General features: G+C 62.7%; 2 protein-coding genes across 2 annotated transcripts in view; both read right to left on the bottom strand.

The window, feature by feature from the left end:
* SNED1 (sushi, nidogen and EGF like domains 1) overlaps positions 1 to 12,715 on the bottom strand; it is a gene marked incomplete at its 5' end in the record, with an annotated part of 88,303 nt that extends 75,588 nt beyond the window's left edge. The window contains one exon of the mRNA XM_082840659.1: positions 12,503 to 12,715. Coding sequence (XP_082696785.1) covers positions 12,503 to 12,715 — 213 coding nt within the window. The remainder of the gene's footprint in view (positions 1 to 12,502) is intronic.
* Positions 12,716 to 17,049: 4,334 nt separating this feature from the next.
* Positions 17,050 to 23,242, bottom strand: part of CROCC2 (ciliary rootlet coiled-coil, rootletin family member 2) — a gene marked incomplete at its 3' end in the record, with an annotated part of 69,346 nt that continues 63,153 nt past the window's right edge. Inside the window, 4 exon segments of the mRNA XM_082841617.1 lie at positions 17,050 to 17,581; positions 17,723 to 17,787; positions 18,526 to 18,669; positions 19,349 to 19,516. Of these exon segments, the coding sequence (XP_082697743.1) occupies positions 17,050 to 17,581; positions 17,723 to 17,787; positions 18,526 to 18,669; positions 19,349 to 19,516 (909 nt within the window).

Raw genomic sequence — 23,242 nt, 5'->3', positions numbered from 1 at the left:
TCTGGGCCAATTTACGGCCTCTGTAATCACTGGTGATGGCATCCAAGATCAGCAGAGCGGTCCGCAGGCGTTCGTGCGTCAGGATGGACGGTGGCCTGGCCTTGGACCACTCCTGGCCTCTCTGGGATCCTGCACAGCCGGCTGCACCTGGGACCTGGGGCTGAACCCCATCTTGCTGCCTGGAGTCCTGTGGGCAGCAAATCACCCAGATCTGGTCCTGGCCTCTGCTGGTCCGATTAATCAGGGTGGCCGACGGAATGGCAGACTCGTGTGAAAATTGGAGCTTGGCCCAGAACAGGTGGGGCGGGGAGGTGGGCCGTGGGGGAGGCCCCGAGCGCTTTGCTCGTCCGCTCCCTGCTTGGGCCGGGTCTTGGGGTTGTGTTTGCAGAGATTGGCTTCGAGAGACAAAGTGTCCTCTCCCTTGCGGGCAAAGGCAGGCTCGCCATAGGAGAGATGCTTCCCCAAGCCCAGGGCTTCCTGGCTATGACACAAACCCACAGTCTGGGTTCCATCTGCCTGGGCCCCTCCGTGTGGCCTCATGACACCACGAGGAGAGCCAGGGACACCAAGGCAAATCACATGGTGTGCCTCTCCCTGCACCATGAGTCCTAACGGCCTTTGTTCCCGACCCGGGAGCCTCGGGCCTCGGCCAGCTTCTGAGAAGCAGTGACAGGCTGACCGCTGGTGTGTAAGGAGGGTACCATCAAATCCCAGACCTCAACAGTTTTGTGTTGATCACCTTGAAGTTGTATATAAAATGGATCTTTTCCCCTAGAAAAACACAACTTACCAAATGTGAAAAGAAATAGAAAATCTATTTTTTTATATTCATAAGGAAATTCAATTAGTGTTCACAATTTTCCCACCAAGAAAACTCTAGGTCCAGATGGCAGCACCAGTGAGTTCTACCAAACATCCAAGGAATAAGTCCAGAGATACCCGAACTCTTCCAGACAGAAGAACTCGTTTTCTGAGGCTAGCATAACCCTGACACTGAAATGTAACATGGATGGGCTAACAGCCCAATCTCACATATAAAACCGCCCAAATCTTAACGCAGTTAGCAAACTGAATGCAGCAATATATGAACTGGGTACATAATTAATCACTACCAACTTGGATTTGTGTTAGGAATACAAGCGTGGCTTTACATTAGAAATCCAATGGATCTAAGTGACCCATTTAACAGATTAAAGGTGAGAGTCACCTTTATAGGTATAGAGATGGTATTTACTAAGAGCCAACATCCACATGTGATAAAAATTCCCTGAATGTGAGAATAGGAATAGGAGGGGACATTCTGATCCGAAAAGGGCATCTTGAAAACGAACAGGAGGAAGCAGCATGTTTAGTCGTGAAACACGGACACTTTCTTTCTGGGTCCTGCTAACACGCAATGTATCCAACCAGCACAGCAGGGCGAAAAGTGAATCAAAATGCAAACGGACTAGAAAGGGAGAAACACAACGACCATCAGGTGCAAATGCTATGAACGTGACTGTGGGAAAATCCAGAAGAATCCAGATGATGCAGCAGAACTAGTAAGAGGCTTGGCCTGGTTGTGACATATAAAACTAGAAGCGGTAAGAACTCAGTTGTGCTTCCACATTAACAGCAGTAAGTACTTAGAAAAGAAATGAAGAAAAGACACCATCTACAACAGTATAGAGAATAGCAAGTCCTTAGGAATAAATCTAACAAAAGATGTTAGATTTATTAGAGAATGTCAGAGACAATCTAAATAAACGCAGGAACGTGCTCTGTTCCTGGGCCACGCGAGTCAACCCAGGTAAAGGTATCAGTTCTCGCATCAGTCTTCATACTCCACGCAATCCCAGTAAAAATCCCGGCAGACGTGTGTCTGTGTGTGTGTGTAACCTGATAAGCCAACTGTAAATTTTATATGAAAAGGCAAAGCCAAGAAGGACCAAGACTTCCTGGAGAAGAAAAGATGGAAGGACTTGCTGGTCCAGGATGGATGCTGTAGTGGACACTGGGCTCTCACACGGAACAGTGATCAGACAGGTGGGCAGGAGGAGGGCCGGGAGACGGCCCAGGCACACACTCCTGTTGAAACAGGTGGGGGGTGGGGGGCGGGCTGGGGGGCCTACCTCGTGCCCAGCTCCACATGCGCAGGCACGGAGGTGTGAGCGACCAAGCTGCACAGCAGAGACGCTGTTGTGGGGGGACATGGAGAACATATTCAAGACTTGGAGGTGATTTTTAAAATAAGGCACAGGACGTCCCCGGCGGTCCAGTGGTGAAGAATCCACTTTCCAACGCAGGGGACGCAGATTCCATCCCCGGTCAGGAAACTAAGATCCCACATGCCGTGGGCAACTGAGCCCGCGTGCCACAACTAGGGAGCCTGCGCACCGCAACGGAAGATCCCACGTGCCGCAACTAAGACCCAACACGGCCAAATAAATAAAAAAAATGTTTTTTAAAAAAAAGGCACAGGGGCTTCCCTGGTGGCGCAGTGGTTGAGAGTCCACCTGCTGATGCAGGGGACACGAGTTCGTGCCCCGGTCCGGGAAGATCCCACATGCTGCGGAGCGGCTGGGCCCGTGAGCCATGACCACTGAGCCTGCGCGTCCGGAGCCTGTGCTCCACAGCGGGAGAGGCCACAACAGTGAGAGGCCCGCGTACCGCAAAAAAAAAAAAAAAAAAAAAAAAGGCACAAAAAACCTCTGACCATAAAAATAAAGACGGGTACATTTACTGCATTAAACTCAAGAGTACCTATTCACCCAAAGGCGCACCAAAGAGCGTGAAGTAAGGTGCAGAGAAAAGGGAAAAGATGTTCGCAACACTTGTGACCTGGTGTATGTACACAACTCCCATAAAGTAACAAGAAAAAAGGGAACTCAGTAGGAAAGAGGAAAGACTTAACAGGGGGCTTACAAATGAGGCAATCCAACGGTAAGTGAACAAGATGTGCTCAGCCTCATGAACAAAACAGAGCAGCAGCACCTCGTTTTCACGCCCGTCCACAACCACCGGGCTGGCAAGCGTGTCCTGCAGTGGGAACACCCGTGGCCTCTGTACTTCACGAGCTGGGAGCGGGTGCGGCCCATGCCCGACAGCCCCACCCCTAGGGCCCACCACCCTCCACGCCAGCGCCCACGTGCACCGGGACGCACGTTCCGGAATGTTCCCAGACAGCACAGTAAGAATGGTCTAAAAGTAGGAACAGCTCCAAATGTCCACCACAGTGAAACAAACAACTTGAAGACGATCTATGTAATTGAACCACGGTGATAATGGACAAAACATGGATGGAAGAACCTGAACAACTTGGAGGGAAGGAGGCAGGTGCAGGCAGCCTTGTCAGGGCTGCACGGTGTGGGCTGATGCGGGTGGAGCGGCAACCACAGGCCTTAACTTGGGGCCGCCGTCCCTCGGGGCTGGCATCACATCTGCTCTTTCGCTGCACACTTACTTTGGGTCCCCTTTTCTGCCCGTGTTTAGGAAAAGAGTCAAGGGTGAGGAGTCACAGTTGGATGGGGGGTCGCCGCAGGCTGGAGTGAGGGTCCCTAGGGCCGTGGCCACCTGCCGGGTGGGACCGCCTGCCCCGCCCTCCCTGCATCCTGCACCCCCGTCTGTCTTCCTCGGCTGGCCTGGGCCCCGTGGCTCCCCCACAGGCGCTCTGCCCAGTTTCCTTCCTGCCTTTGAAGTCCGGTGCTCAGGTGTGTGCGGTGTGTGCAGAGGCCTCCGGTCTGCCCGCCAGCGCTCGGCCGGCGGGCTCCCCTCTCCGCCCCCACCGGATGGCTGCCGCCCTCCCCACGGGGCGGGGCCAGGGCAGGGGCGTGCCTGGACTGTCTTCCTCCAGGGGAGAACGTCAGAACCTCCGGTGGGGCGGGCGGGGCTGGCGGCGCGGGGAGCGGCACGGCACCCCTCCCCCCCACCGGGGTCCCTCTCCTTCTTCAGGGCCAGCGAATGCTACTCCCACAGAATATCAATCTTACTATTATTATTTTTCTCCTTGCAACAGCACTCTGTAGAACGGGCAACACGTCGGGAAAACGGGAGAAAGGACTCTACCCCGACCCCCTGCCGGGCACCAGCGTGCTCTTCAGCCACTGACATACCGGAAACCTGACGTGGGCCGGCCGTCGGCTGGGTCCGGGCCCTGCAGTGTGCTGCCCCGCGCCGCTACCCCTCAGGACCTGAGGCCAGCCAGGTGGGCCTGGGCTGGTCCCCTGGGGAGGCCCCGAGGCCACAGCAGCAGGAAGGGGGCACGCGGGGCATGAAGGAAGCCTGCCCTTGACCTGGGGGTGCGTGTGGCCCGCAGAGGGAAAGGCACCCAGGCCTTTCTCACAGGAGGGGCCGGCCCTCCCTCCGCTGGGCCAGGAGAAAGCACAGAGGGATGGCCTGCTGGCATTTCCGACTTGGATAAAACTGGGAGAGAGCTGGGAGAGAGCGGGAGTGTCCTGGAGAGTCTCTCAGAGGCCACTTGCAGCCGAAAGCGTGTGACCTGTGTCTGGCTGGTCCCTGAACTGGGCAGCTTGGGGCTGGCTGGTGCCACCCTCGCTGGGCGAGGGGCTGCTCTGGGCCAGGCGGGCAAGCCTGGAGGGGAGCTGGGGACCCCACGGGCACAGCACCCCAGCTCTGCAAACATCAGATCCGAAAGGGCGGGGCCTTGGTTCCTGCTTTGACGTTTCTGCCAGAAATAAAACAATAAAGTTCTGAGGCCTTTTATAAGCTTGTTTTGAAAAATGTTGGCATGTCTTTTATTTCCTGGCAGCTTTCTGGGGAACCAGGATTCCTTCCACAAGCACAGCTCGGGGCTGGGGTCCTGCTCACAGGGCGGCCGTGGGCAGCGCCCTGGGCCCCCGGGCAAGGTGGGGCCCTGGACACCCAGAACTGGCGAGGAGGGGAGGCTGGCCCTCTCTGAGCACCCGGGGTGCCAGGTGGCCTCGCCTGGCTGCAGGAGGGCCACAGAGGACGGGGGGAAGGGGCACTGCTGGGCAGCCAGGGTGTAGCCTGCGGGTGGGGCAGTGGGCTGGCTTCAGCACCCAGCGGGGGAGGAGGGATTCCCCGCAGCGCTGGGGCGACGGCCCTTCCCCCTGCCAGGCTGGGCCCTCGGGGTGCAGGCCCTCTGCTACCTCCCTACCGTGCCCCCTGCCATCAGCTGTCCAGGTCCTCCCCGTGGCCACCCTCTCGTCTCCTGCTGGGCCTTGTGGTCCTGCCTATGGCCCAGAGCCCAGGCCCTTGAGCCCCACCCCACTCCAACAGGGGCTGCCTCTCCAGTGGGCGGGGGGTCCAGGCACCTGCCCCTCCCGTGTCCTGTCCCTCCAGCTGTCCTCATGGCCCTTCCCTTCCTTCCCTGTGTAGATTAGATGGCAGCTCCTGCCTCACCTCTGGCACACCTGGGCCAGGTGCCCCCCTAGGACCAGATCCCAAGTCCCCAGAGGCCCCTGGACATGCCCTGTGCTTGGGCACCCACGCCCCCCTCCCCCGGGCCCAGCACAGCCTGACCTTGCTGCCCTGAGCTCTGAGGCCACGTCGGGTCCACTGTCACCCTGCAGCCACCGCCCCTGGCTGCCACCTCCAAGTGCAGGGACGGTGTGCCTCTGCTCCCACACCTAGGCCTCTCACCCTGCCAGTCTCACTCTGGGGACGGTGGCCACTCCCCCAGGACACCAGCCCTACCCCAGGCCCCATTCACAGCAAGCCTCCGGAGCTGCCTGCTCTGCCCAGAGCAGGCGGCGGGAAACATTCGCTGCAGGACGTGTGTGAGGGCCCGAGGGGGCTGTGTCTGGCCCTCGGCCAGCCGCCTGGACCCGCCTGGAGGACAGCGTGGTCCTGGGACCTGTACCCAGACACGGTGCCCACTCCTCCCACCCTGCACGCAGCCCCCAGCACTCAGACTTCTGCCCGAGCCGGGTCCTCGGGCTGGGAGCCGGTAACGCTTCGCACACAGCAGGCGTTCAGTGAAGGACTCGCCCCGGTGTGTAAACGGCCAGTTAATGGCTGCTGAGGCTCTGAGGCCGGACCCCCTGTGGGGAGGTACGGGGTGGGGGGGTGGGGGGGAGGGAACGAGCTGGGCAGCCCCCTCCAGCCGCCTGGTTTCAGAGCCATGGGAGCAGCGTCCACTGGGGCCCAGGCTCCCGCAGCTTGTTTTGTCCCTGGGCCTGCCCACTGTCCCCACCCCATCGTCGACTGGACCACAGGTACCCTGTGTGGCCTGGAAGCTGCTGTGCCCTCCAGGCTGACTCAGGTCACCTGAGGAGGCCCCCTTCCCCCAGCAGAGGAGGGTGTGAATAAGGACGCCCTCTGGGCAGCAGGGGGAAGTAGGGAGACAACCCTGAAAAGCACATTCCTTGGGACCCAGCCAGCCCCCCTGGAGGAACGGAAAAACAAAAGACCTGCCTGAACAAAGATGTGCACTGGAACATCCCCGGAGACACTGAAGCCACCCACACAGGCCACACGCTGTGACTGCTGAAAAGAATTATGGTATAGCCACAGGATGGAATATTATACTGCCACCAAAAAGCACACTCTTCACAGCAAATTTAAGGCACTGGAAAATGCTCACAGTATAATATTGAACGAAATATGCAAAATGGAAATTTGTATGAAACGGCAGCTCCAAATGCGCTTGAAAACACATCGGGAAGGATGTCGCCAAAATGTTTAGAGCGCTTGTTTTGGGAAGATGGAATTATGGGCGTGTTATCCCAACAGTCAGAGGATGAACAGCCGACGTTTACAGAGCTGCTTCTACAAGCTAGCTCTCTTGCAGAGGCTGGGAGAGCACCGTGAACAAAAGACAAAATTTTAGGACTAAAAGTAAAACTCCGCTGCTGGTGCATGTGTCCGCTCCTTGACTCAGAGCTAGGGCTCCACCAAGGCTTCCGGATGGATGTGTGACTAAAGGAATTAGCAAATAAGTCAATGGTGAGTGAGTGGTGGGCTGTCCTGGAGGCACGCTGTGGCGAGCTGGTCACTTCTAGCTTCACACAGCCCCTGAGAGCCGAGGAGGGGGACACCTGAGTCCTTCCCAGCCGGCCAGGCTGGCTTCCCAGTGAGGGTGGCGGGGTGTGTGCCCGGGGCTCCGGGTGTCCTGCCAGAAGGCATTCCCTAGAGGTTACGTTATGGTTTGACAGAATGTCAAACTTACAGAAAAAGTGCCAGGCACTCCTCATACTTTTGATCCACATTCACCAAATTCTAGGATTCTGCCCCATTTGCTTCATCATGCTCTCTCCTTCTACATAGATGTTTCCTGAACCACTTGAGAGTACCTTGCAGAGTGATGACCCTTTACCCACTGAGCCCCCTACTGTGTACTCCCCTGAGCAAGGACATCCTCTCCCGAGAACACACGGTTGCCCGAGCAGGACACTCAGCACCGAGGCAGTGCGGTCAGTACCACTTTCTCCCTCGTTTATACATTTAATCATGTATCTACACTCGTATTGGCGTGAACTCACTGGCTCCCCTTTCCTTAAGGGACTGAAATCTGTCACTACCATTAAAGTAATGCTTCGCTTGTCCCGAGAGCCCCTTTCGGGTGTGGCCGCTGTGTCCTTCCGCCACATCCCCATCTTTCTTTGATCACTCTATTACTTTCTGGCACAAGCTTTTCCAAGCTCATTTTCTTCTTTTCCTGCCATGGCTGTATAATCTCCAGAGAGCCCCAGTTCCTTTCAGTGGTGACTGGTGTTCGGGAACCAGGACCTGAGCCCGAGGACTGCTCACGGCCGCTGAGGTGTCGCTGCTTGCATTTCCCTCAGTGGGCAGACGCACCTACACACCTACGTCCACATCCGCCATCACGACGTCCAAACACAGTCAAACACACGTGGGTGCCAGGACCGTGTACTGATGTGCCTTGCGGGGCACACGCCCCGTGCAGGGTAAACAACCGAGGTGGGGTCAGAAGCGACACGCGGGGAGCGCAGGGACCAGGCTGGGGGAGTGGGGCCCGTTCAGGGGAGGAGGCCTGCCTGTCCTGGGAGGGGCTCCGGGCTGGCAGCAAGCACAGTGGCTGAGGGTGACCTGTTCTGTATTGGCTGGAGCAGAGGGAGCTGGGGGGCTGGCGGGGGACGGGGGCACAGGTACACGGGGCCCAGCCCCAGGGCCAGGGGCGCTGGCGGGGGACGGGGGGCACAGGTACACGGGGCCCAGCCCCAAGGCCAGGGGCGCTGGCGGGGGATGGGGGGCACAGGTACACGGGGCACAGGTACACGGGGCCCAGCCCCAGGGCCAGGGGCGCTGGCGGGGGACGGGAGGCACAGGTACACGGGGCACAGGTACACGGGGCCCAGCCCCAAGGCCAGGGGCGCTGGCGGGAGACGGGGGGCACAGGTACACGGGGCACAGGTACACGGGGCCCAGCCCCAGGGCCAGGGGTGCTGGCGGGAGACGGGGGGGCACAGGTACACGGGGCCCAGCCCTAGGGCCAGCGGGGCTGGCGGGGGACGGTGGGGGCACAGGTACACGGGGCCCAGCCCCAAGGCCAGGGGTCGGGGGGGATGGGGGGGCACAGGTACACAGGGCCCAGCCCCAGGGGGGCTGGCGGGGGACAGGGGGGCACAGGTACACGGGGCCCAGCCCCAGGGCCAGCGGGGCTGGCGGGGGATGGGGGGGCACAGGTACACAGAGCCCAGCCCCAGGGCCAGGGGGGCTTGCAGGGGACGGGGGGGCACAGGTACACGGGGCCCAGTCCCAAGGCCAGGGGGGCTGGGTAAGGGCAGGAGAGAAAGGCAAGGCTCCCTCGGCCGCCCCACGGACAGGCTGGAGGGGCAGGGCCAGGAGCCAGAGGCCCACGAGGAGGTGCCGCACGTGCCCAGGCCAGCGGGGTGGCCGCTCTGGGAAGTGGGAGCGTTTCCAAGGCAGGGCTGCAGGCCCAGCTGCCTGCTCTGACCACGTGGGAACGAGGCGGGGTCTCAGGGGAGCTCCCAGGATGGCCGAGGAAGCAGGACTTCTGTCTGGGCCGCACTGCGGCCGGGGTGGAATAGCAAGGAGGCAGCGGGACGCAGGAGTCCTGAGGCCCCTGGGCCTGCATCTGAGGCCCACTTTCCTCTCTGGGCCGGGGAGGACTGCACTGCCCGCCCTCCGTCGGGCTGCCGGGAAGTCCAGGCCGAGGGGCCAGCCTGGACCTCGCCCCGGCGCTCCCCCCACGTGGGGCTGCCAGGCCACCCAGGACCCTCCCTCGACCCCTGCCCACCTCCACCTCCGAGCCCCTTGCCTGTGCCTTGCTCCTCCCCAGGGACCAGCAGGAGGGGAGCGTGGGGAGGGGCCTGCCCAGGACCCCGTCTGCCCCGGGGGCTGCGGCCTCTCCTCCCAGCCAGGGGGCTCATGCGTTTCTGCGGGGGCTTCCTCAGGTCAGAAAAGCCGAGCTCCACTGCCAGGCCTGCCTCCATCTCACTGGTTTTGCCCTGCGGGTCAGGGTGGGTTTTCCAGATGGCTCGGAGCTGGTGGCCAGCGGACTGTCTTGTTGGCAAGGTGCCACGGGCTGCACAGGTGGGGAAGCCGGGGTTCTCGGAGGAACCGACCAGCCACCGGTCCCGGGCCGCCTGCGGACCTCCCCTGGGCGGGCGGTCTGGGAGAGGCTGGGCAGGGACTGTGCCCCCGGTGGGGATGCCGGCGGATAAGCAGACACCAGGTGTGGAGCCAGCCTTGCCTGGGACACTAGAGAGAGGGGCTGCTGGCCAGGGCTCAGGTCAAATCAACTGTCAACACGTCTTCCCCCAGGCTCGGAGGTGCCACTGCCCGCCCCGGGCCCACACCCTTCCCGTTTCCCACTCGGGGCTCTCCGTGACTGGCCCCAAGGTGCTCCAAAAGACCAGAACAAGGAAGAGTCCCCAAGATTCAGAGGTCAAGGGTGTCACAGCACTGTGCGTGAGGGGCCGGCAGGGGCTAGAAGGGGCTCTGCAGGGGAAGGATGAAAGGCACACCAAGGCGGGTACCACCCTGTGCATCACCCCCAGCAGCCCAGCCCTGGAGACACAGCCGGCAGACCCCGCACCCATGTCTCGGCCACTGCACCCTCGTAACAGACGTGTGGACCCTCTCAGCGTGCCCAGCACCTTCGCAGACACCGCCCACCTGGCACTCCTTCCCCGATGAAGGCGCAGAAGTCCTCCCTGGGGTTGCCAGTTGGGGCTCCTGATGCCAAATAAACCAAGACCTTCCTCCGCAGCCCCCAGGCCTCACCCTTCTGGGGGGACGTGGGGGCTCCTCACCACCGCGGGCCAGCCTCACGGCCTCTCAGTCCCCATGGCCGCCCGGCGCGGACGCTGCACCTCGGCCGGGCCTGCAGGCCACAGCACAGCTGCCATCTCTACCTGTGAACTTGTCCAGCTTTTTTCCCTGCGAGAAAGTTCCCTCTCAGCTGCCGCGCTCCATGCCCACCAGCGGGGCCGGCCTGGTTTGTGTTCAGAAGGGACTCAACAATTTTCAGAGCCTTACAAGTCACCACATATGGCTGCTACGGCGTAGGAAAGAAGCAAAACGACGGGGCTTTCTAGAAAGGAGGCCACCGCGCACGCGGCAGGACCGAGTCCTTGCTGGGGTCGATTCTGATCAGAAAGCACTGATCTTCACGCAGGGTCACGGCGAGGCCTCCATTCACTCACCCGTGTGTCCATTCACTCCACAAGCCTGCTCTTTGCCAGGTATCGGGCTGGGGTGTCCAGCCCTGGAGGGTCCTCACTCGGCCGGATGCAGGCACCTGGGCTCAGGGCTGGCTGACGCCGTGCCCGGCTGGACGAGGGTCAGAGACAGGGGCATGCAGAGAAGCATTGTCTCAGCTGCGCGGGCTGGGAGGCACCGGTCTGACCCACTTGCTTCGGAATAAATGCCTTCTCTTCTCTAACTGGCCTCATTTCTGACCCTCTGCCCTGCTCCCTCCTCGACCACAGAGCCCTGGCCATTATTTCAGGCAAGGTGTCCGGGGCCCTCAAGGTTTCCACTGTCTTTCCTACCGAGCGAAGAGAGGTGAAGTGGGCTCCCTACGTCGCCACGGGCAGGTGTTTGTCAGACGACGGCTTTTTTCAGGAAAGAGCTCTCATGGAGACACAGGTTTTGCGAGGAAGCACGTGCTGGTTTCAGATGAAACCGTTTGTTTTGCTAGCACATCTCTCCACTTTAGAACCACGTCTCCCAGTTGCTTTGGCAGGGGTAGATGGTTTTGGTGAGGCTGTTAAGAGGGTCAGCCGTTTTAATAATATTTTCACCTGTGACTGGAGTGAGGAGGTTGCGCCTGGCCCGAAGGCTCAAGGAGCATTTGGACAGAGGCTCTGTTAAGACGGTGCCAACGTGAATTTTCCCCCTTCTAGGATGCATGGGCCTCCCTGGCTCCCAAAGACCCTGAGCACAGCTCTGCCCCCAGCCCCATACTTCCGGAAGTCAGTCCTGCCCCTCTGTCCAAGTCCTGGCCCGGAGGAACGTGCACTGGGTGGCACCTACAGAGAGAACGGCTGCCCCTCCCACCTCTGGCGATGGAAGGGCTGTGGTGGGAGGGTAGCTAGTGATGCTGGCAGCCGCGCTGGGGTCGAGTGGAGAGAGGCAGTGTTGATGGGGGAGGTGACAGGGCTGATGGGGGAGCTGGCAGTGCAGGCAGTGGTGCTGATGGGCGGTGGAGGGGGGAGGTGGAGGTGGTGCTGGAAGTGACAGAGGGCGGGGCGATGGTGTTGGAGGTACAGGGTGCCGGCACTTTTCTAGCTGGGATTCAGAGGACAGCGCACGGTGCCCCCCAGTAAATGCTCGATGCAGCAATGAGGCGTGACATTGCATTTCCTCAGTGGCCCCGGGTCCCCCCGGGGGGGTTCTGCTGTCCTTAAGCCTGAACTGTCCCCGCTCTCCTGAGCTCCCTCTGGGAGTCCTGTTTGAAGGTCTGGGCCTGAGTGGCCAGCCCCCAGGCTCTGGAGGAGAGGGAGAGGGAAAGGGCGGCTCAGAGACAACCAGCTTGCTGAGTCTCGCACAGCACCCCTGAAAGTCTGGGCGCGTCCTAGCCTCCAGCAAGTGGGCCTCAGGTGTCAACTGGGGGCGGGGCCCGTGTGGCCCTGGGAGGGGCTGAGACCTCGGCAGGCCAAGTGAGGAACTGAAGGGGCCAGGAGCCCCACTCAGGAAACTGAGGACCCAGGAAGCAGCCGCCTGCTGTTACACTGCTGTCTGTGAAGGAACAGGGACGGGGCGGGACGGGGCAGGCCTCCCCTCACCCCGCTGCGCTGGGCCCAGCAGGGGCACACGGCTCAGTGCCCGCAGCCCAAGCCCCAGGCGGTCCGACAGGGGCAGGGGCCAGGGCCGGGCGCGCCCCGCTCCACTCGCCAAGGTGGCGGGGCCGCAGCTCGGGCCCCCAACCCCGCCCGCCGCTCCCGCGGGCCGCTGTCCGGCCTTGGCCGCCGGAGGGAGGAAGCGCTGTCCTCATTCCACCTCTGGCCGCCACGGTGCCAAGTTGCTGGCGGCGGCGGCGGGACTCGGGGCGGCGGGCAGCGGCTGGGGCGCAGCACCCCCCTGGCGCCCCCCGCGGGCTCGGGTTACTCACGTAGAGGCCGGAGTGCTCGGCGCCGAAGAACGGAAAGGGCAAGGAGAGCGGCCGCAGCCCGGAGCCGCCGTCGTCCTGCTTGGGGGTGACGGCGTCGCCGCGCTCCGCGCCGAACGGGTAGAAGTCGGCTAGGGCCACAGCGCCGCGCACGCCGCGCGCCCCGAGCCCCAGGGCCGCGGCCAAGAGCAGCGCCCAGGTGGCGCCGCGCGGCATCGCCGGGGGTCGGCGGGCGGGGACGGAGCGAGGGACACAGCGGGACGGAACGGGGACAGAGAAGGACGGAGCGGGGGACACAGCGAAGACACAGCGGGGACGGACAGGCGACGAGGAGGGGCCGCAGGGGGACGCAGCGGGGCTTGCGGTCACCGCGGGGCAGGAGCGAGGCCGCGGTCGGGAGTGGCCCGCAGGGCCGGCCGGCCGGGCGTGCGGGGAGCGCGGCCGCGCCGTTGGTGGACTTCGGAGTCCCGCTGCCGCTCGGCCGGGCCGTGCTCCGGTCGCCTCTCGCGGAGGAAGGCGCCGGGCGGGACCGCGTTCGGAGCCGGACCCGCCCCTACGGCCGCGATTTAAATATCCAACCGGGCGGTCACTCGGGCCTGGGCGGGGCCGGGCCGGGCCATGCAAATTAGGCGGCTCTTAAAGCGCCAAGCGGGGCGGGCGTCTCAGCCCACGGCCCCGAGCCCCCCGGAGGTGGCCTGGCCACGAGGAGAGGGCTTGGCGGGCGTGCCCTGCGGCCGGGGCCATCCTCCTCCTCCTCCTCCCTGGGTCCCCAGCCGCCCGTGTGGGGCCGGCCCAGAGGAGGTGGCTTGTCCGCAAAGCAGCTCCAGGACAGACCCTCAGGCCTGCGTGAGTTGTTGGGCCTGGGGGCAGGCCTCCTGGGTGTCCTTTCAGGCCCCTGTCCCCCAGGGGACCGGGTCACCCTCCTGCCAGCGTGTCGTCGGCCGGGGGCCACCCTTCTGGAAGTGGCCAGAGGCCAGCCTCACGCTGCCCACCCGGCCCTGAGGCTTGCCATCTGGTCGTATGTGAGGAGTACTCTGGCCCGGGCTGCTTCAGGGCACTAAGCAGTTTCTGCCCTACATGGCCTCATCAGGGGAAATGCGGGGGGAGATGATTTGGGGGCCTAAGGAAACCTCACAGCAAGAGAAGTCTGGGGCCAACTCCCGGTAAAACAGCCTTCCATCGGGGAGGCTGGTCCACGCCGGCCTGGGGGCAAGTGGACAGATGCCCCGTGGGTGGGAGCAGGCCCTCGAGTGCCCACAACTCAGATTCTGCGTCTCCAGCCTGTGGCCATCGCAGCCTTTCTCGTGCCACAGGAACTTGCTCTGAGTCAGACTCTTTGTCCTCCACAGGGGGCCGGCATCTGGCCACCTCTGGTCCCTAGGCCCAGAGCAGGGCCCGACCCCCAGGGGCTCTCCACCCTCTCTGCTCTCGGGTGCTGGTGGGGGCTGATTCGTGAGGACAAGCCAAGCCTGGCACCCCGCTGGCTCAGATGCTGAGTGGGGAGGTGGGGGGAAGACCTGAGCAAGGCAGCAGCACAGTGGCCAAGGTCGGAGGAGGGGTGTGGCAGCCTCACCCTCCTTGGACAGGGAGGGTCCGTGAACCTCACTGGCAAAATCCCCGTGGGGTCAGGACACGGCTTCCAACAGTGCAGCCTGGAGGGCAGAGCTGCCAGCAGGCTGGTCACCTTGGTGGGAGCCCAGGAGGACGTGCTTTTCCATCTGTGGGTTTTCTGTGGGAAACTGGCAGCCCTCTGCCGTCTGTGCCGTGGGTTTGGGGCCCAGGGGAAGGCCCTCTCCTGTTTGTTTCCTCAGGGGGGAGGGCAGGTGGCCCCTCCCTGACAGGGAGAAGGGGCAGAACTTCCCAGCTTGCACCAAACCACGGCGGGGGGGGGCGGGGGGGAAGGTGGGGACAGTGGGTTGTCCAGGCTGACCTCTGACCCCCTCCTAGACTGGCCCACCTCCTGAAGGGGGTGGGAGGGGGCACACGCCCCGTCCTCCCCCCAGTTGCACTTTCCTCCTCTGAGTAGGCCGCCTAGGCCGAGGAGGTTCCTCCGGGGCACTGCTGACCTTCTCCTGAGCACATGCCTCAGGGGACCCTAGTAAAGGCTCTCTTCTGGGTCCACCTGGGGGCCTGTAGGGGCAGGGCTGCCCCAGGGGCCATGCCCGGGACACACAGTGGTGCTCGGCAGGCAGACCTTGGGTCGCGACCCCCAGCGAGGCTGTGCATTTCCAGGCACAGGCCTGCTGACCCTCCGCGGCCCTCACCCTGGGCCATTTGCAGTCCCATTTGGGAGACTGGGGGTTAACAGGAGGCACCGCCATGCTGGGTATTACATTCAAACACACACACACACACACACACACACAGCTCCACAGGCGAAAAAGAGAAAAAAAAATTTTTTTCCAGGTGCTAAAAATATTATCAGGAAATACTTTTCAGCAATGTGCTGTTTCAGGTTCCCCTCCAGACTCAAGGGTGCCTTTGTCTTGGCCACAGAAAGTCCACATTTATCAAAACCAAAATCGTTTTATCAAGCAGGCTCGTGTTCCGCGGCCAGGAAACCCGAGACTCCCCAACAGGCCTGTGACATTTTAATTTAGGGCCTGAGTGTGTACGCAGTTTAGATGGGGAGCCCCGGAGCCAACCTCGGGAAGCCCCAGGACCCCGAGCTGGCCAAGGTGGGGAGCGTCTCCCCCACCGAACCTGGCCTGGCCGGCTGGTCCCTGCAGGGCTGGGACGGGGGCTCCAGCAGGGCTGCTGGTGGTGGAGGCTGCCTGGCTGCACCCCCCTCCCACTGTCTCCTTCCCACCCGCCCCGAGCACCTGGGGCTTCCACGTAGGTGAAACCTCAGGGAGACCCCTACCTGCTCCGGGACTGAGGTCAGGAGGTCACAGGGCCTGGAGGGGCAGGCGGGATCTGGCTCTTGCGGAGGCCCACCCGGCGTGGTCACTACACTGTGAGGATGGATGGGGCCTTGGTGCAGCTGGTTCACTGCGGCAGAGATGGGGGGCCCTGGTTCAGGGTACACAGCTGTGCACACGTGGGTGTGGGCGGCCATAAGGCTCTCACACGGAAGCCACACGCTTGCCATTGGAAATGTTTAAGAAAACAGCAGTTTATCTCCATCAGAAAAATCCTTTCTCCTAAGTATACAACTTTATGTTGAACAAGTAAAAACAGCGTCTCCTACACTGATTGAACTTTCATTGAAATATAAGAAATCTTACGTCTCCCGGGAGCAGCCTGGGCAAGGAGGGTCCAGAAATCACCAGCAAGGACATTGATCAAATAGCGCGTGGCCCTCATTTCAATGCTGAGAAACCTTTCCGACCCCTTTTGCATCTGGGGTGTATTCCTCTTTCATCTGTGCACGTTTACTAGGCATCTCCTCTGTGCTGGGAGATTCAGTCCCAAAGGCGTGACGCTGAGACGCCAGTGGCCACCAAAGAGAGGCAAGTGTTGACACTTTCCAAGTGTCAATCTCCAGATTCCGGGTCCTTCCTCCCCACCCGCCAACCCTCAGGCCCTTCCTCCACAAGGGAGCTGCCCACTGGGTCATGGGGTCGCCGGGTCAAGGACGAAAGGAAGGGACTTGCCTACTAAATGCCAGGCCTTGAGCATCAGAGCTGTGTGTGTCTCACGGCCCTACCCTTCCTGTCTGTACCAGGCTCTCCAATGGTGGGGGCAGCCGCTGGGTTGCTATGCGTTCCAATGGGCCGCTGCAAGCTGGTGAATACCTGGGTGCGAACACCACCACTAACGCCTCCTTCGCCCAGAGCAGCGTTGTTAATGGGTCACCATGCTCTTCCCCTCTGAGTCTGGGCTGAACTTCAGAATCCTTCTCAACACAGCCACCAATAATCAGGCAGAGCTGACAGGCAGAATGAAACCTATTTTTTGTGCAGTTCACAACATATGGCAACTCCGTTACTAGGTTCAGTCAGAAAGGAAGGCCTGACAGGACAGCCTATTTTAAGTGCGGGATCGTGATTGGAATGGGTGGGCTCCAGGAGCTTTGGCCCTTCTCACCCGCATGAGTCCTGGAGGGAGGAGGTGCTTCGGCGTGGCGGCTAGCACCTGCGGACGCAGGAATTTCCTGGGCTGGCTGGTGCCCCGCAGATGTTGTAAACACTTCACTTACAAAACAAAAGAGGCCATTTGGAGAGGAAACAAATCACTCTGACCAGTGTTCATGGGGGGAAAAGAGAGAAAATGCGAACAGGTGAACCAGGCATCGGCCTAAGATGGCTGCCCCGGTCTCCGTGGCAACCAGGGCTGGATTCCCGCAGGAATTTTCCCAGAGTTATAGGCTGGGAAAGTGGGTGGTTCTCTAACAACTTTAACGTTTACATCCTGATGCCTCTCACGGGCAGTGAGTCACGGGGCGGGGAGCACGGGGGGGGGTGGGGGTGGGGGTGGGGACTGGACTCTGAGTCACTTGCAGCCACCTGCCACCGTGACGGCCCTGCAGTTCCTGGATACGGAGGTCTTGCCGCCTCTGTGCGCAGGGATGTGGTAGCTGGGCCCTGCGGGACATTATGTTTTTGGCTTCAGTTGGTGGAAATGTTTTCCACGTGTTTCCCCATGTTTACAGAGCTGAGGGCACGGAATGCAGCCCGTGGCTGCGGAAGCTGGCCTGCTGGGGCCTGGCCGCCGGGGTCTGGCCGGGTCAGCACATCCACAGCGGTGCCAGGGCCGATGCCGGCCGCGGGAGGCTCCGTGCAGCCGGGGAGGGGCGCGTCGGAGAGCAGCGGCTCCGGAGCTTGGGCCACGCCAGCCGGAGGCGGGGGTCGCAAGGGCTGGGGGAGCTCTGTGGTCAGGGGATCAGAGGGTGCCCACTGACTCCCGGCACGGGTGGTGGCTTCCCTGGCCCGGTGCCCCTCGAGCTCGGCCCCCCGGCTGAGCAGCACGAGGCGTTGCTTCCCCAGCAGCGGTTCTGCTGCCGGGCCGGTCAGGGCAGTGGCAGCCGGGCCACCCAGGGGTCGGGAGCCGGACTCACTCCTTGGCCTGGAAGGCCTGGCCGAGGCGGGCTCGTCGCCGCTGCTGCACTTCCTGGTCCCGCGGCTCCTACAGGCTGGCCACCTGGGGACAGGGCAGGAGCCCAGGCGGGCGGGCGGGCCCCGTGGCTGAGCTCCGTGACCGGAAGGGCTGGGAGGCCGCGGTCCACGGCTCCCAAGGGGGCGGTGTGCGTGGAGAGAAACCCAGGCAGACAGACAGACTCACCAGAGGCCAGATGGGGCGTGCAGGGTCCCACCTCTGATCAGGGTCACCCCCCCCCCCCGTGGGCTCTTAGGGACCCGGGTGACCATCACTCACAGTGGGTGGACCTCCTTCCACTCAGCCATGAACACACTCAGAGTAATGAGGAAATAATGCTCCTGGGCTTATAAATCGAGCAAACGTGGCCTGGAGGGTCAGGGACACCAACTCAGGGTGTCAGCGGGCTGCCACTCTATGTCTCTGCGTCTCAGTTCCCTCCTCTGTTCCCCCATCGAGCAGCTCCCCCGAGGCAGAGAGCTCGGAGCCCGCGGGGCAGCCCCGGCTGGCATGTCTGTGTATGTGTGCGTGCACATGTGTGTCTGTGCACATGCGTGCGTGTGGGGGGGTGTGGTCAGCACAGGCACACACTCAAGGCTCTGTCCTGCTTTGTTACTGCCCCGCCCCCCCGTACGCTGCTGCCCCCATCCCTGACTCCGCAGGATGGTGCAGCGGCCACCGCCACTAGGACTGCCACGCGCCAGGCACCATCTGGACGTTTCACACTCGGCAACCACCGGCTGAGGGACTGTCCTCACCCCTCTTTATGGAGGGCGATGGCGGCACGGAGAGGGTGGTGACCTGCCCCAGAATCCCCCTCTGCCCCTCAGTGAGGTGTGGGAGTGACGGAGGGTAGTGTGGGGTCCCGTGGGGATGGCCTGGAGCCCACCGGGCAGTAGCGCTGCCGGAGGACCTCGGGCTGGGGCCAGGCGGGCGCAGGGACCCTCCCCTCCCTCTGCACCCCCGCCGGGCGCTGGGTTCCCGCCCACCTGCTTCTCCAGCACCTTCACCCGCTGCCGGTGGGTCCTCTCTCGGGACGCCAGGGTCTGTGCAGCCTGTACATGGGCCCCGTGCAGCCGCTCGGCCTCCACCACCAGGTCTCGCTGGCGCTGGGTGGCCAGCTCCTGGAGCCGCTGGGCATAGGGGAGACCCCAGGCACCTCACTGTGGCCTGCCCACCCAGGGCTGCGCAGAGTCCCGGGACAGGCGCGTCCAGCCCTCCCCTGGGGACCCCCAGTTGGCCCGGCTGCCCTCTGCTGGAGCCCGGGGCCTGGCCAGGACCGGAAGGTGAGCGGAGGGTTTCGTAAACACATTCGGCCCCCGGGCCTTGTCTGCTCCGGAGCCCCACCCACAGGCCGGCAAGGTGAGCCTTACATCTGTTTTAATGGCATCCTACTTTCCACTTGGCTGGACCTGGGGTCCCAGAGGCATCGCAGGCTGATTCTTGCCCCCACCTCCCTTGCCGATTCCTTGTCTGGCGATAGAGGGTCTGTCCAGTGGTGAAAGGGGAGATACCCCAGAACACACGGGAGCAGCCCCTGGACCTGCCTGTAGGCCTGCCTGGCCCTGTGTTTCCCACACTCCTCCCCCTTCTGGTCCATGCACTGGCTCACAGTCCCCTGATGGTCCCCCCACTCCCACGGGGCCCATGGAGCCCTGAGACCTGAGGTGTCGCCCTGGTGGACCCCTTTGTTGTCTGGGGCTGCGTCTCCGCACCTGTTCTGTGTAGGAGTGGTCCAGCCCGCCCTTCCCATCTGGACGTGTGCATATGTGTGTCCCAGCACGAGACAGAAGCACTGGGACCCACACCCACCCGGACACCCCCAGCCCCAGGCCCCGGCCCACTGCCAACACTGGGGTGCAAGGAGCCCAGCTGGTTTTGCCTCAGGGCCCTGTCCGCTTCCTGGTGCAGGCAGGTATGGTCCAGCGGCTCCTTCTCGGCCCCTGCCCTCACGTTGTCCCCTTCCCTCCTCAGCTGTGTCTGCAAGAGCAGAACCTGCCACAGTCTCTGGCGGGGGTGTGAGCTCAGGCCAGCCTTTTCCCTGGAGAGCACGTGGGGTGCCCCCGGGAGGGGCTCTGGATCCCATGAGAGCTGGCTGGGTTGGAGGAGGGAGCTCCCTGGCCAGGATGCCCAGTGGCCTGGGCCGTCCAGAATGTGGGGCTGCTATGAGAGTGAGGGGGGACCACCAGTCACGTTGCTGTCCTGCTTTGGACCAGCTGCATCTCCTGGTACCTCCAGGCCCTTGCAGTGCCGCTCCCAGCCTCAGGGAGCCTCTGCGCGCTGCATCCTGGCACCCCTGCACCTCAGCGCCGGCAGCCGGCTCACAGGCCCCAACCTCTCCCTGACCAGGTCCCAGCCAGCCTGTGTCCTCTGTGTCCCTGTCCCCACAGCCCGTCTTCCTTGGAACGGCCCGCTGCTTGAGTACAGCCCCCCTCCTGGCCCCCATCCTCACCACGCAGGCACAGGACAGGGGGGGAAGAACTGGGGATGAATGTTGGGTGACCAATGAAACAAACACTTTTGGTGGGAAGGTTTGGGGGCTCCTTTTTGCCCCCTTGTGGATGGTCCCTTTGGAGGAAGGAACTGACACGCAGGGCAGGCCTGGCCCATCAGCCACTGGGGCAGGATGGGAATCTGGGCCCCAGACCAGACCTGTCCACTTCCCCGGTTCTGGGCCGGGCGGGACAGTGGTCAGCCCCAGCTGCTGGAGGCCCAGACCTGTCCTGTCGCCCTCAGGCTGGACAGGGCCTGGTCTCTCGGGGGGCCCTGGGACATGGCGGATCGGTCTTGAGCGCAACGTGACGGGGGCAGTGTCCAGCGTGTTACAGAAGGAGGGGACCCTTTCTTCTTCAGGACTGAGGAAAACAAAGGGTGCCCCTCCACTGAGAAAGGAAGTCCTGTTTCTTTAAAAATCCAGTTACACTCCTGGACGTGCATGTTAAAAAGAGAAGAGAAAAGTGAAATCCAAAGTAAATAAACGGCCGCATCCGGGTTTCCCCTCCTGAGACACCAATAAAGGGTTTATGGGTTTTCGGGCCCCTCACAGCTGACCTCCTGGAACTCATTAGCTTTTCCTCCCCTCCCCCATCTGGGCTCCAGGGACCCGCGGTTGGCGCTGCTGCCCGGGGCAGTGCCATCTCGGCCTCCCAGCCCCCAGGCCCCCTACCCCGAGCGGCCACGGGAGCCCTTGGCTTCCCCAGCTTGGCACTGGGCCTGCCCTTCAGGAGAAGCTGCAGGGATCTGGTGACCAGGCCCGGCTGGACAACCCTTCTCTGTGAGAGGGCAGGTGGCCTTGTGTGGACAAGCTGGCCGCTGGCTCTCAGCGACCTGATCTGCTGGCCTCTGTGCCTCCGTCCTGACCCCAGTTCTGTCCCCAGGGTCCCTGCCTTCCATGGCCACCCCACTGACCCGGCCACTTCCCTCTGGAAAACCGTCCTGTCCCCGAGCCCACCTGAGCTGGACAGTGTGCACATGGTGGCCAGGGCCTGCCCGGGACACGTGTCCCCATGTGCTTGGGGACACGTGACCCGGGTGGCGGCTCTCCTGGAGGCTCCAGGCCTGGCAGCTCCTCGCCGGGCGGGGCCTTGCTGTCCTCCCTCGGGATGCGTTGGCCAGTCTTCTCTGGAGCCTGCCCTCCGCGCTGGGGTGCCGCCGTCACCCCCTGTGGGGACCCCACTGTTCCTAGTTCTGCACTTTGCTCCTGACACAGTGAAACACTCTCTTTCCTGCCCCTGCCGTGGCCGGTGGCCTCTGCCTCTTCTCCGACCCTGAGCCTGTCCTTTTCACTCCTCGCTGGTGTCCACACGCCCCGCCCCCCGACATCTTTGCCCTCCAAGTCTGAGAGCCCTGGGCACTGTCACTTCACCACTCGTCCCAGCGGCCACGACTGTGTGCTGGCGAGGCCAAGCCTGGCCCCTGTGGTGCCCGGGCCCTCCTGCCCTGGGCTGCACGGCCCAGACAAACCCCGCCCCCGCACAGAGCCATTCTGCGCAGGACCTGGCAGGCAGGTGGCACAGTGACAAGCTCAGGGATCCACTGGGCCTGAGGTGGTCCCTGCAAAGTCCATGGGCTGAGCCATGAAACACAGACCCTCCACCGCCCTCTGAGAAGCCCTGGCCAGACACTGCCGCCTGGACCTACCGTGAGGGACGAACCTTCCCTTCTCGGCCCAGTTCCCTTTACACAGCTGAGCCCAGGCTGGCAGGGTCCACCCACACCTCCACCCAGGGCCAGTGTTGCGGTGCAAGGGACAGCAGCTGTGCCCGGTCATCCGTGCCACGCCGGGAGGGCCGTGTCCCTGTGCCTGCGCGAGTCCAGCTCCCGGCTCGGGGACAGGCAGCGAGACCTCTGCCCAGGTGTGCCCACACAGCCTCCGGCCACCACCTGCCAGGCCGCCCGGGCAGCAGGACCCAACCAGGCCCTCGCCCCAGAGAGGCCTTGGGAAGGCTGCCCTGCTCTGGGGTCCAGGACCGAGCTCCTAGCTCTCCCCACTGCCAGGACTCCTGCTTCCCCCCCGCTCAGGTGGGGACACTGAGCCTGAGGGACGGGTGCCTCGGGTGCCTGGCCACCAGCCCAGCGCAGGCTTTCCACCTACTGCCCGGTGGTCTGTCTTCCCTCTGGACTCCCTGTCCTGCCCACCCCTGGGGGTGTTGAGAGGGCATCAGAATCCCAGGCCCAAAGCCCAGCCTCGCACTCCGCCGGGGTCAGCTGGATGGGTTGTGCCTGTTCCTATGGGGCAGAGGCAGGACATCGAGGTCAAGGCAGCTCTCAGGCCACGTGACCTGGGAGGTCCCTGCACACAGCAGGCCTGCCGGGTGGGTCCACAGAGCCATAGCTGGGGTTGGGGCCTGGGTGACATTCTGCCTGGTTCCAAGAACGTCATTTCCTTTCACTTGCCTCAGTTTCCCCATCAGTTAACCTGGGCCCCAGGAAGATGCTCTGGTGACCCCAACCCCTGATTTCAACCCAAATACCTCCACTTTGGCCCGTTTCATACGTGGAGATGGTCCATTCACGCCTGGGGACAGTTCAGCTGTCAGAATCACTGGCCAGCAGGCCCCTGGGCCTCCCTGCCTTTCGCATCCTTTCTGCCCGTCTCTGGGCCGGCCCGTGCCCTGTCCTGTCCTGCATTCATTCAGCCTCTTTGGTTAGTTCCCTGTCTTGCACCCCAGCCCATGTTGGGTCTGCAAGGGTGACGAGACGGCTTCCGGCGCTCTTCCTGGTCTCTGTTGTGCGGGCCTACACCTACCCTCCCATTGCCCCCATCTGCAGGGCACCCCCTGAGCCTTGGCTACCTCCACCGCGGACAGGGGAATCTGGGCTCCAGAGGCGGGCAGTGTGCCAATGCCACACAGCTCCAGGCAGGACTGGCGCTCAAACACTGGGAACAACGCCGCGTGTGTGTGTTTGTGCGCGTGTGTGTGCGTGTGTGTGTGCGCGCGTGTGTGTGTTTGCCATGACCTGTGGTCCTCCCCCGAGGACAGCAGAGGTAGAGTTGGGGTAACATCACCGGAGGGCTGTGGAGGTCCACAGGGTGACCTGCCAACGCCAGGCTGACCCTGAGCTTGGAGGCGGGTGGACAGGCCCAGGGCAGGCGTACTCCCCACTGGCAGGTTGGGACACAGAAGCCCATCCGAGCCCGTGCCTCCCCGGCCCCCCAGCCCCTGCCTGGACGCCCGCGAGGCCCTCCCCATACCCCGCCTCCCC

Source organism: Leucopleurus acutus (assembly GCF_964270905.1).
Source record: "Leucopleurus acutus genome assembly, chromosome: 6".
NCBI classification, from domain to species: domain Eukaryota; kingdom Metazoa; phylum Chordata; class Mammalia; order Artiodactyla; family Delphinidae; genus Leucopleurus; species Leucopleurus acutus.
This window is presented reverse-complemented; position numbering and strand designations above follow the sequence as displayed.